Genomic DNA, 13,421 nt, shown 5'->3' on the forward strand with positions numbered 1-13,421 from the left:
TTTCACTGAAATGACACCTAGCAGGTTCCTGTGTCCCTGGCTGGGTGGGGCCCTTGTCTCAGGTAAGATGGAAATGAAACTGGGAGGTGAGGAGGTAAGCATCAATGGCTCACCTGTCACCCTAGCTACTCAGAAGGCTGAGGTCTGAGGATTGAGGTTCAAGTCCAGCCCAGGAATGTCCATGAGACTCTTTATCTCTAGCTAATCACCAAAAAGCTGGAAATGAACTGTGGCTCATGTGTTAGAGTGGTAGCCTTGAGCAAAAAAAGCTCAGGGATAGTGCCCAGGCCCTGAGTTCAAGCCCGAGGACACACACACACACACACACACACACACACACACACACACACACCCCATACAGTGCCTGCAGTTGCTTTGTGGCTCCCTCTTGGTCATGATCTAACTAGGCTAATCTACTGCAATGAAGGATTTGTAAAGTGGCTGGAACTAGTTGCAGTTAGGTAGGTCACCATGTGGGTGGCCATGGGAATGAGAGGCCCACTCTGTGCATTTGTATAACAGCTTGCAGATCTCTGGGCAGCTGGGCCTGTCTGCAGTAGCCAACCCGCATCCCCAAGTGGGATAGCTCCAAATCTTCAGATATTGCAAAGTATGCGTAAGAACAAAATTCGGTGCTGATTATGAAACCCTGTCCTAGGGTGAGGAAGATGGAAAGAAAACTTGTTGGGGATGAGGGCATTGAAGGAACTGTTAACATTTATTGAGCATCTACTGTACGGCAAGTAAGAGGCAAACATTGTTTTGCTTTTTCCCCCCACAAGGAGAATTTTAGGATATCTAACTTTTCAAGAAAGAAACAATAGGTTTCAGAGACCTAAAGAAAACTCTATGATTATTAAATACTTTTTGTGAGTGTATGAGTGAGGGAACTGGAGCTTCAATTCAGGGCCTGGAAGCTATTGCTTAGCATTTTTAAAGTTGGTGCTCTACCACTTGAGCCACAGCTCCATATTCAGCTATGCATGGTAGTTAATTGGAGAGAAGAGTGTCACAGACTTTCTTAGCCAGGACAGCTTCCAATCCTGATCTTATAGCCCCCTGACTAGCTAGGATTACAGGCATGAGCCACAGTCATTAAATTCTTTAATTATTTTTATTTATTTTCATTATTTTTAAGTAGTTGTACATAGAGCTTTCAATGCAAGATGTCAGTTTATGATTCAATTCCTACAAGATCAAATCCAGATCTACCTCATAGCCAACTCTATTAAAGTCTTGTGGGTAACCAGTGACTCACACCCATAATCTTAGTTACTCAGGAGACAGATGTGAGGATCATGGTTTAAAGCCAGCCTGGGCAGGAACGTCTCTGAGAGTCCTATCTCCATTAACCAGTATAAAGCCAGAAGAAGAGTTGTGGCTCAAATGGTACATTGCTAGCCTTGAGGTAAAAAGCTAAGGGACAACACCAAGGCTCTGAGTTCAAGCCCTATTATTGGCACATTAAAAAAAAAATTAAAAAAACAGCAACAAAACTTTCTACCTCTCATTAAAGCCACAGGTATTATGAAGGCTTGTGGCATTCTCTTTCCTTTTAGGAACCAAGAAAAAACACTCTGTGAAAATCTAATTACTTTCACAGTCATTTTAGACTGGTAACACAAAACAAATACAACACCAACAAGAACCCCCCCCCCCCAAAAAAAAATTGCAGCTAAAGGGTAACCAAGCAAGCAGAGTGTTAGTCTTTGAAACAGGAGATCTGGCTAAATCCGCATACATATTTGAGCTTTCTCAGAACTCAGAGACGTGACGAATTAAAATGTTATAGTTACCTTTCTTAAATATTCCAGGAAGCACCTCTCCAAGTATGGTTCGTTATTTTTTTTAAGCTGATATTTATTTTTTTTCAAATTTTTATTATCAAACTGATGTACAGAGAGGTTACAGTTTCATACGTTAGGCATTGGATACATTACTTGTACTGTTTGTTAGTTCATCCCTCATACCCCACTTCCCTCCTCCCCCTTTCCCTTTCCCCCCATGAGGTGTTTAGTTCACTTACACCAAACAGTTTTGCAAGTATTGTTTTTGTAGTTGTTTTTCTTTTTTTTTTTTACCCTCTGTTTCTTAATTTTGGTATTCCCTTTCAATTTCCTAGTTCCAATACCAGTATACATGGTTTCCAATATACTCAGATAAGATTACAGAGATAGTGGTTCTTTAAGGCGAAAACCCCCACCCGGTTCTCGGTACTTCAAAAAAGAATGTGTATTGAAGGTGATACCCATTTTTGATGCCTTGATTTCAATCCAGTTTGCACGCTGGAAATTTGAATCTATAGAAGAATGTCACTTCTTTAAGACCACTGTTTTGCTTTTACATCATGGGGATCTGGACTGAAAGAGGAATCTGGAACTGAATCATTTGGTGCTGAGATAAACTCTTCAGGGGATCTTAATATTGTGACACAATGTGCTTCATCTACATTTGACTCCTGAGACCCGATCCTGCACTCGCCCCTTTTAACACAAGCTCTGTTTCTGATGCCTCCCAGTTCAGATCATTAATAAGCAGTTAGAGGTGGCAGCCTGTTAAGTGATTTTAAGGGAAAATTTATTTGAACCCTGTCGAAACTCTGTTAGCATGTTCTTGGGAATAGTGCTATAGAACACCACACAAGCTGTTCTATGAGATAATGCTTTAAATATGTGCCTGGAAACAAGAATACATCTTATGAAAATGAGATGTAGGATTAATTGTGTCACTGTGAAAATAAGAGAGCACATGGGTGGTAGAGGTCAGTTCTGGGAGTGTAGTTCCTTCTTGTGTGTGGGTCCTGAATCTCAATCTCTCTGATGCCCAGCCTCTCCTGGCAATGTGAACCATATCTTGAATCGAATCCATATTTGGAAAATCACCAATGTGGATGAAAGGAAAGGGAATTGCATAGTCACTGGTGGCTCATGCCTGCAATCCTAACTATTCAGGAGGCTGAGATCTGAAGATTGAGATTAAAAGCTAGCCCAGGCAGGAAACTCTAAGAGACTCCTATTTTCATTTAACCAGCAAAAAAGCCACAAGTAAAGCCGTGGCTCAATTAGTAGAGCTCCAGACTTGAGCAGAAAAGCTCAGGGAGAGTGCCCAGGCCTTGAGTTCAAGCCCCAGTATACACACACACACACACACACACACACACACACACACACACAAAATGAGGGATATAAAAATGAAAAGTTAAAAACGTTGGCTGTTTTAGTTGATAATATTGTTGTGGTTTTAAGTTTCCTGTTCTAAGAGGCAGAGCTTGTGCTGGGGTAACAAATGAATTAATACACATTAAGCACTTAGCAAGGCCATGATGTATAGTATGTGCTCAGTGAATAATAGAGCCTATTAGAAGTCACTGCCAAAAAACCGTAGGGGAGAGAGCGGAGCTTCTGGTTTACAAAGAGCATAAACACATCCAAGTTTGAAGATCTTAATGCATTTAGCACTTGAACACCACGGAGTACTTAATAAGGAGCCTTAAAGGGAGACGCTGATGGAGTTCCCACGCCAAATTGACTCAGCAAAATGTTTGGGATTACCACATTAGCCACGAAGACACATCTTTATGTTAGAGTGTCTCCGATATCAATGCATATAGGATTTATCAGGGGATTTGCTTCAAATGCCTCTGCTGATCCAGCATTTCTGGGGTGGGGCTGAGATTCTGCATGGTAACAATTTCCCAGACCACGCTGACACCGGGTGGGTATTGGACCACACTTTGAAAAGCGAGGCATTCTTTCAAGACTCAGAAATCCAAGTCTCCTCCTCTTCTCCGTCCCCGTCCCCAGCCCCTCCTTTTGTCCCTTGCTTGTGTTCAGCACCTGTTACATGTGTGGTCAGAATAGCGGGGATTCTCATAACCCAGCTCCAGCCCTGGGCCGGCTCTGGCGGTGACCCGGGCAAACACACACTTCTTCAGGGTCACGGGCAGGTTACTGAGGCAAGACTGCCAAGGGTCCAGCCGGGCTGTTTTCCTTCTTCTGGCTTCTCTCTCCCGCCCCAAACCCGGGAACTAATCTTGGAGCCTCCAGATAATCACCAAGCCAGCCACCTACGGAGGCGAGACAGACACACATGCAGATCTCTTTTTGCTAGTTGGGCGATGACTGAATTTCAGAATGCGATTCCCAGCTTTGCAAAAAGCCCGTGTGTGCGTGCGTGTGTGTGCGCAAACAAGCCGCTTTTCTGCTTTGAAAGATGATTCAAAGCAGAAGCCCTCGCCCAGAGGAGACGGGGAAATTAAGTGGGCGACAGTAGAGAACCCCCTAAGCCCCCGGAGCGAACGCTTGCAGGCCTGTAAATGACATTTTACTGACGTCTCCGCGCGCGCGCGCGCATGCGCCGCCGCCAGCCGCGCGCCCCCCCCCCCACCCCCCCTCCGCCAGCTCCAGGAGCGGGAGAATCTGGTTCTAATTACTTGTACTTTGGTTGAACTTTGGCGTTTCCTTTGACTTTCTCCCTAATGTATGTGAGCTGTGGGCTTTGCAGTCCTGCAGTGAATCCACAGCAAAAGAGGAGGGGAAGGGGATGCAGATAGGCCCTCTTGAGTGCCAACAGAAAGGCAGCCAACTGAATGTTTTGACCAAAAAGCAAGGGTTTGCTCTTCTCCCTTAATTAGTTGAAGTGACTCCCGCCCACCGGGACCCCAGCGCCCCAGGCTCAAAATTCCCCGGAGGCCTTGCAGGAAATGCCTTTTGCTTTACAACTCCTTTTTTCTTTCTTTCTTTTTTTTTTCTTTTAAGGCTCAGCTGCCCCCAAAGAGTGCATTAAAATACTGTCTTCATCAAGGAAGGTTCTAGTAACAAGGCGGGACTTTCATAATGTAGGCTGCCTGCCTGCTTCTACTCAAGGCTCAACTTAAAATCCTGCGATCTGTCAACATGGGTTAGTTAGTCAGCCGTAAATGAGCTCTCAGGAAGGAACGAAAGAAAGAAAGAAAAAGTATACTGAGCTCCCTTAAACATGTTATCTGCTACTTAATCTAACCTTTAGAAAAATGCAAGGCATGCTAGGAATTGGGGACCCAGCTATTGTTGGTGATGCTCTGTGTGTTTCAGTGACACTCAGGTGTGTTGTAACAACAAGGACATTTATACTGTGTTTTCTCAGGTGAGTTGAGATATTGGGAGCCAAGTCTCCGGAACAGGCAGTAATTCATCTCTCTCCCCTCTCCCCTCTCCCCTCTCCCCTCTCCCCTCTCCCCTCTCCCCTCTCCCCTCTCCCCTCTCCCCTCTCCCCTCTCCCCTCTCCCCTCTCCCCTCTCCCCTCTCCTCTCTTCCCTCTCCCCTTCCCCCCCCATCACTCTCCCTCCCTCCCCTTTTACCCCTCCCTCCTTCCCTCTCTCCTTCCCTCCCTCCCTCTCTCCTTCCCTCCCTCCCTCCACAACAGCTATAGATTTGTGTGTGGATTGGGTGGTGTCTGTTTTTGTGCCCACCCCATCAGTTCTGCTTTTGTTCAGTTTTGGTTTTGTTTTGTCTCCCAACACCTTCTGAGTGTGAAGTTTTATGGGAGCCAGGCTTTTCAAATCCCTTCCGTGGACTGGTCAGCCAGCTCCTGAACTGCCCACAGCAGTCCACTGTAGTCCACCACAGAGAAGTATGGAGATTGACAACAGCTTTTCAGAAACTTCTAGCATTTTGACAAGAGTACTTTCATGATTGTTAAATCTAATTAAAAACAAAAACACTGGAGCTGGTGCTTTGGACATATTGTGTTTTTCTTCTTTTTTGGGGGGGTGGAGGATTTTTTTTAATTGAATTTGATCTGCTCGTGGAGACTGGGGTAGAAAAAGTATGTAATTGCCCTTCACTATGGAGCCTGGACACCTCCAGTGGAAAGCTTGCTGGGAGAAATCTGCACCCCACATTAAGTGGTATGGCAAACAACTCCTGTGCTTGATTTTTTTTGTTTGTTTTGTGTGCCAAGTCCTTTTCACAGGACAAGCTTGAACTCAAGGCCTCATGCTCTCCTTTCGCCTTTTCTTCAAGGCTCATGCTCTACCACTTGAGCCACAAAGCCACTTCTGACTTTTTGCTGGTTAATTGGAGATAAAAGCCTTGCGGACTTTCCTGCCTTGTCAAATCTCCATCCCCAGATCCCAGCCTCCTGGGTAGCTAAAATGGAAAGCATGAGGCTCCTCCCTGAGCTCAGCCTCTCCCACCACTAATTTTACGAGAGGTGACTGGAGCTCTGTTTGGCTGGGTGACAATCAACTATAAGTTGTGGAAGTGGAGAGACGTAAAGTGCAAATTATAAATTTAGAGGGGTGCAGGTGTGATGGGCTCTGGAAGCCTGAAGGCTCACAGTCTGCAAGCGATGTGCAGTGCCCAGAAGTGGGAAAACTCTGGGCAACTCTGTTCCAGGGGGAACCGCAGAGCCAGACATCCTTCAGCTTTGGTCCGTCGCTGCTCCCCAATGAAGCAAGGCAGTCCATCTGCTTAGCAGTTTGAATACCACCTTGGAAGCAGTTGCTAGTTGGGGAAGCGGTCACCAGGCAGAACTGAACCAGTCAATAAGGAAGCAAGCAAAGAAATGAAAGTAGGAGAGAAAATACCGGTCTGAATTATTCCTCAAAGACTATTTCCCCCAACAGAATTACATCAGGATAGCTGGAGCATAGTTGTTTTATTGAATGACACAAGGCCTTCTTCCCCCTGGGAAGTTTGAAAACTGCTTTTTTGGCCTGCCTGAGATCGCTGAATGAGCTAATATAGAACACATTGTCTGCTGAGCCGGCAGAGTTTTCCAGCAAAAAAAAAAAAAAAAAAAAAATTCTATCATTCCATGGGCTGATTGTGCTCGCCTGGAATAAGCACAGGGCGTTTGAGGCCTCTCAAGGACATTTGATGAATCTGACTCTAATTTAAAGGGACTAATAGATTATTGATTTAAACAAGATGACAGTGAACAGATCAATGGCTGAGCAGTCTGTATCTACCTTAAATACCAAAAAAAAAAAAAAAAAGATTCCCAGTAGGAGGGAGCATGGCTCAGCCCTACATGTAGGGTCCCCACTGTCTTGACTAGGGGAAGAAGAGACAACCAAAAGAGAGGCTTCCAGAAGCTCCACTCTTTACTACATTACCGAAGAGGCAACAGACGATTGCTGGTTGTCATTCTAGAACCTGTCTTGGCACATCAGCTTGTGGCAAGTTTTGGTGAGCATATATATATATATATGGTTGTTCTAATCATTCTAGGCCACATAGAGGAAACAAAGGCGCATGACTGTCAATTTTGATGGTGATTTCTGAATAGATAATGCTAAATATTTCATTCTTCACCACCAGTGGGAAAATTTTTGGAAGGTCACTAGGTCTTGTCACAAATAAAATACTTTTCAATCTCTGTGTGGGAGGTGTATATGCCGTTGGCACAACTCAAATTGCAAATGACAATAGATTAGCTTGTCCTTCAGAACACAGCCAGGTCACCTCCTCTGGGAAGCCTCTTTTGATTTCTCCTTAGCTGATAAAAGCCTGCAGTTTTCTCGGCAATTATTTTAACCAGCAATTGCCAAACTGCTTTGATTTGGATTCACCTAGAAATATTTTTAAAGACAGGTGTCTTGGGTTTCCTTTCCAGATGTTCCGGTCCAATCGATCTGGGCTGTACCTGAAGTGTTAGGATGCTTCTGATAACTTTTAAGTTATAATCTCCTTTTAGTAGCCAGCACTCATTGAACCAAACCATCAAGCCCAGGCACCATGGTAGAATATACAGCACTAGTAGGGCAATTCCATTGAGATGCCAGTGAGCTCACTCAGCTAAGCCATAGTCAAAATCGAGGACTCTCACTATTGGTTGTTTGTGAGAGATTATTTTCCTATATATGCACTATTTAGGAAATTAGGAATGATTTAGGCAACTATTTAGGTAAAGCTTTCTGAGCTCATTCATTTTTGATCAATGACTCTCCTCTATAGAACAAGGGTTTTGCCAAGCTTTGTTAAGTGTTGTAGGATTTCTTAACATCTAATAGGCCTCTCTGGTTTTTTTTGTTTTTTTTTGGTTGTTGTTGTTTAGGCCAAAATGTCTTGGATATTGAATTGCCCACAATTCTGTTTCCTCTCCTGGAGGATGAAATGTAGACTCCCTCCAGTACATGTATTTGAAGTGGCATATTTATGGAAATTACCACCCACTTTTGAAATTCAGGGCATAGCTCTGACAGCTGAGTCCAGCCCTAACAGAATTCTATTTACAACTTTTCTAGACAAGGCAGATTAGCTGTTCTACAAGAGAGAGTAGAACATTCAGCCCCTTCCCCCACCCCAAAACACACACACACACATACACCATGTTCCTTCTGTGAACAACACAGTGCTGGAGCAATCACTGTGGTGGTAAAGTACCTCTGCCAAAGCCATTGACAGATGTGGGTGAAGGCAGGTGCACATAAATCCATCCCTAAAATTTGGGAGATGTGGGGAGGGCTCTCTTCCATTGAGAACAGTGTATGTAAATGGACAGCTTTTCTAGAAGTCCACTTAACACTATGAATTAAACACTAACAAAACATTTCCCAAATCTCCCTTTTAAACTAGTTTCTCCACTTCTGAGAATGCATCTTAAGGAAATATTTGGAAATGTGCTGAGAGCAACTACCAAAGTGTTCCTCAGAATGGAATGATTCAGCAGGGCATGGTGGCTCACACTTACAATCCTAGCTACTCAGGAGGCTGAGATCTGAGGATCACAGCTCAAGGACAGCCCAAAGAAGAAAGTCCATGAGATTCTTATCTTTAATTAACTACCAGAAAGCCAGAAGTGGAGCTGTGGCTCAGTGGTAGAGCACTATCTTTGAGGGGGGGAAAAAAGCCTAAGGACAGCACCCAGACCCTGAGTTCAAGCCCTGGGACCAGCACACACACACACACACACACACACACACACACACACACACACACAAGAATGGAAAGCTTTATAGGAAAACTATTCATTAACAAGGAAATAAAGTCATGATTTCAAATAATCTTGGTATAATTCCACTTCAGTAAGCAAGCAAACCAAAACATGTTAGGTGCAGAAAAAAAAAATCTGCTAGGCTAAGTGTTAGCATTGTATCAGATATTGTCTCTGAGTGGTGATTGATTCTGTGTGTGAGTTTTCTTCACAGAGATTGGCAGATTGTTTTGTAAATTCAACAAGTAGCATCTTCTTGTTGATGTCATTGTTCCTCTTTGCTTTGTGAAGCTGATTAGATCTGTATAAGGAATGCTTTTTCAGTGACTGCTTGGTAGCTATAAGCTTTGCTGACTTCTCAGAAGATAGCCCTTCTGTAGAGCCCTTGGTACCATGGTGTCTCAATGTCTAGAGCCACTGCTTCTGTTTAGCAGAAAGATGCACTTGGGACTGATGCGTATCAGATGCCTCAAATCTAACCAGGAAAGATCATGATAGATTTGTCTACTACATTATTCTAATGAATTCATTCCAAGTTTCGTGTTCTGAATTATGAAAATACTATAATTATAGTTGATTCTGTTCCAAATAGCTAATTAATCGCATCTTTAAGAGATCAAATGAGTAGAAGAGAGCTATTTGAATTCTAATTTTACCATTTAACTACTTAGAAGGGCACTGGGAACTTGAAAAAAAGAAGAAAAAGGAATTAACAGCAACAACAATAGCAACAAGCCCTTGGTGTTTGAACTCAGGTCTTTGCTTGCTATGTGTTCTTTACCACTTTACCACTTAAACCATACCTACCACCCTTTTGTGCCTTAGTTATTTTTTATGGAGTCTCAGGATTTGCCCAGGTTGGCCAAGGACTATGATCCTCCCTCCTATCTACTCTTCTATATAGCTGAAATTACAGGATGAGCCACCTCATCTGGCCAATTCAACAGGTATTTATTCATTAACTCATTACCTGCTACATGAAAAGACCTCTTTGGGTCCTCACACATGACTGTGAACAATGCACATAGATTTCTTGGTCTCATGAAACTCTTATTTTGTGTGTGTGTGTGGGGGGGGTTGTGTGTGTATGTGTGTGTGTAGGGGCCGTGGGCAACAGACATAGAATATAAAACAGTACACAGATAAACTTTGTACATTTGGATAAATTAAGATTTTTATATAAGAAGAGACAAAAATAGCAGAAGTGGGAAGGGGAATTTTCCTTCTGTCCTTCTGTCTTTGTGTCTTGTACTGGGAATTGAACCCATGACCTTACATATGCTGAGCACAACTCCACCACTGAGCTGCACCTTTATTGCCAAGAAGGGCATTTAAATTATCAAAGTCATTTCTGAGCAGAGAACCTTTGTGCTGAACTACAAGAAAGGAAAATCAAACATGTAAATATCTGAGCATTTCTAGACAGATAAAATTCTTAGTATAATAATGTTTTGTTTTGTTTTTATTTTGGCCAGTCCTGGGCCTTGAACTCAGCGCCTGAGCACTGTCCCTGGCTTCCTTTTGCTCAAGGCTAGCACTCTGCCACTTGAGCCACAGCACCACTTCTGGCCGTTTTCTGTATATGTGGTGCTGGGGAATTGAACCCAGGGCTTCATGTATACGAGGCAAGCTCTCTTGCCACTAGGCCATATCACCAGCCCAATAATGTTTGTTTGTTTGTTTGTGGAGTCAAGGTTTTGCTGACCCAGGCTGATCTGGAAATTCTGGTAAAAGTATTTCTCCTGCCTTATTGGCTGGGACTACAAGGCTAGTGACAATGCCAGGGTCTTACATTGGTATTGGAATTTAACCCCTTCAAAATGGACAAAATGGAAGCCAGTTATTCAGAACTCAACAAATGAAGGAAATGATTAAACGAGCCAATATTACTAAGTAGCTGTGTCATAAATGGAGTTTGACTTTTATCTAATTGGTGACTTGGAGGGTTTTAGATGGGCAAGTGAGAGGGATCCATTTTAACATTCAAGCAAGTGTCTTGCCCACTTGCTTGAAAATGGACTGGGGTGGAAAGCACAGGAACAGGGATGCCAATGAAGAGAGGAATGCAATAGCTGGGGTGACGGCTAGCCTGGTGTGGGAATACTACTGAGATGAGGCTGGAACAGCAAGACATCTAGGGGTAAAGCTGACCCCACTTGCTAAAAGTTTCCCTACAGGTCAAACTAGCCATTAGAATATCGAACCTACATCATTACAAGCTGTGCAACAACCTGAGATTTTATACTTGGAGGGATATTCTGAATATTTTTAAGTGATTTAGAAACTAGAAGCTTCTGGAACATTATTTGACCACTTTCCATTACCCTCTTTGTGTTTTATGGGCTTTGTTTGCTTGAAGTAAGAGTACAACCAGTTCTGGTTTTGCCTTGGAATTGAACTCCAGACATTAGGGGTGGAAATGGAATACAAGGAATCGTGTTCTATGAAATCCCATTGCTCCTGGAACTTGGCTAGTACGATAATGTAATGATGGCTGGGTGAATGAAATCTGGAACAAAGAACAACATGAGTTAAAAGTTGTAACCATGAGCCATACATGCACTTTATGCCTGTTGCTTCTCAGACATTAACTCCACTACCTGGTGGTTTGTCACAATGCAACTTTTGACTCCATAGAACTGAGGATATGGGTTCTTGTAAGTCTAAAGGGACAGTGGTGCTGCTGGTCCACAAAGCTGCTTTTCTTCTTCATCCCAGACAGTGAAAGCATTAAACAGGCAGAAGATGAATATGGATTTTTATACTCCTCTCTAAGTTTCTTCCAGGGCTGAAGAGGTAGGAGGTGCTTAATTGTGTCTGAGAGGCCAGAGTCTTGACTACATTATTACTAATGGAGATCAGTAGAGCTAAAAGCTCTTGTCATAAACATCTTGGACAGCTGGTTTGGGCATTTTCTTCATGCTTTCTAAGGACATTTACTTTCGGTGATGTGAGCAGCAGGCCCACAGAATTCATTGCAGGGTTAATATGAGACAGATTTGAGTGGAAAACAAGAAAAGAAAAAGAAATGTAGATCCAAAGTACAGAGGGATGAATGGGGCATTGACTCTTGCTTTGGCCTGCTGATCTTGTACAAGTCACTACCTGAGTGACTTGAACTTCCTTTCTGTGATGAAAACCATCGTTCTGAAATACTAGGGTAAACTTCAAATTAGGTTAGATGCTTGAGATGACTTTATAGGCCATGCAGCACTTCCCTGGTGTCCCCACCACTAAACAAGGGTGGACTTTGACAACAGATGATTCTGTTGAACTTGGGCCAGAGGAGACCTGTGAAATCAGTGATGAAAATAAAGAAAGAAAAAAAATCAATAAAGGAACTAAATGGTATTTTCTTTTGTTTCTCTCCTCCCATTTCCCCTTACCCTTTCTCCACCACAGCCATCGAAACCCAGAGCACCAGCTCTGAGGAACTAGTTCCCAGCCCTCCGTCTCCGCTGCCTCCCCCGAGAGTATACAAGCCCTGTTTCGTCTGCCAGGACAAATCATCAGGGTACCACTATGGGGTCAGCGCCTGCGAGGGGTGCAAGGTGAGTACAATGCCTCTGTGCCAGGCTAATGCTCCATGTGTTCTGGGCAGGTACCCTGCTCAGGCCCCCGCCACCCAACAAGCACTTTTGACATCTGCAATGTCACCTCCAATTGGTGTGTGGTGGGGTTTGATTGTATCTCATGGGTGTGGTTATTTCCTTTCATCTCTCTAAACTTCAGAAACATCTGCCAAGTGGCAGATAGGGCCATAGATTCTTGGCCCCTTAATCTCCCCACTCCTACCAGTTCTTTCAGATACGAAGAACCTTTTGAAGGAGTCTTGAGAAACATCATTGTGTTTCTCTTGAAGAGCATGCCATCTGGTATCTTTGTAGTTTTATTTTATATTTTAAATATGACTGACAGTCCCCTGAATCAACTTGCAGACAATCCAAGGTTGAAATTGGGATTTATCTCTTGGCAGCTTCCTCAGCCGTGTGGCCTTTGTGTTTGAGTTTGATTTTCAGCCTGTAGAGACTTGCTACTGAGAATGTGTCACAGATTCAAGGGAGGTAGATTTAAAGCTCCTGTACACAGAGTCCTGTAGGCTGAACATGTGTCAGAGAGCCTGTGGCTGCTTTGAATCAAGTTAGACAAACGTTATCAAAACCAACAGGCTTGAGTGAAAAAGTTCCTTAGCCTTTTTTTTTTTTTTAAGGGAGAAAAGAAACAAAGAATGACTCATATATTCAACTCAACCATAAAATAGTTTTCAAAGGAACTATGGCTGTCTTGAGCTATCCCTTTCCTAGATATATAACTTCTTTTGTCAGTCCTTTCTGGATCGTTATTTCAGTCTGTTATTTATATATCTAAATTGCATGATCTATTTGTAATCATTAACTTGTTGGACTATTATAGATGTTCCACTGCTGTTTTGTTTTGTTTTTTCAATTTGGCTTATCAGAATTAGCACTGTGTGTGTGTGTGAGTGTGTTGGTTAGGCATAG

At 43.2% G+C, this 13,421-nt stretch overlaps 1 protein-coding gene across 1 annotated transcript in view; it reads left to right on the forward strand.

The window, feature by feature from the left end:
- Window positions 1-13,421, forward strand: part of Rarb (retinoic acid receptor beta) — a 146,979-nt gene that overhangs the window by 20,553 nt on the left and 113,005 nt on the right. The window contains exon 2 of the mRNA XM_048355968.1: window positions 12,322-12,470. Coding sequence (XP_048211925.1) covers window positions 12,322-12,470 — 149 coding nt within the window. The remainder of the gene's footprint in view (window positions 1-12,321; window positions 12,471-13,421) is intronic.

Source organism: Perognathus longimembris, chromosome 10, assembly GCF_023159225.1.
Source record: "Perognathus longimembris pacificus isolate PPM17 chromosome 10, ASM2315922v1, whole genome shotgun sequence".
NCBI lineage: Eukaryota > Metazoa > Chordata > Mammalia > Rodentia > Heteromyidae > Perognathus > Perognathus longimembris.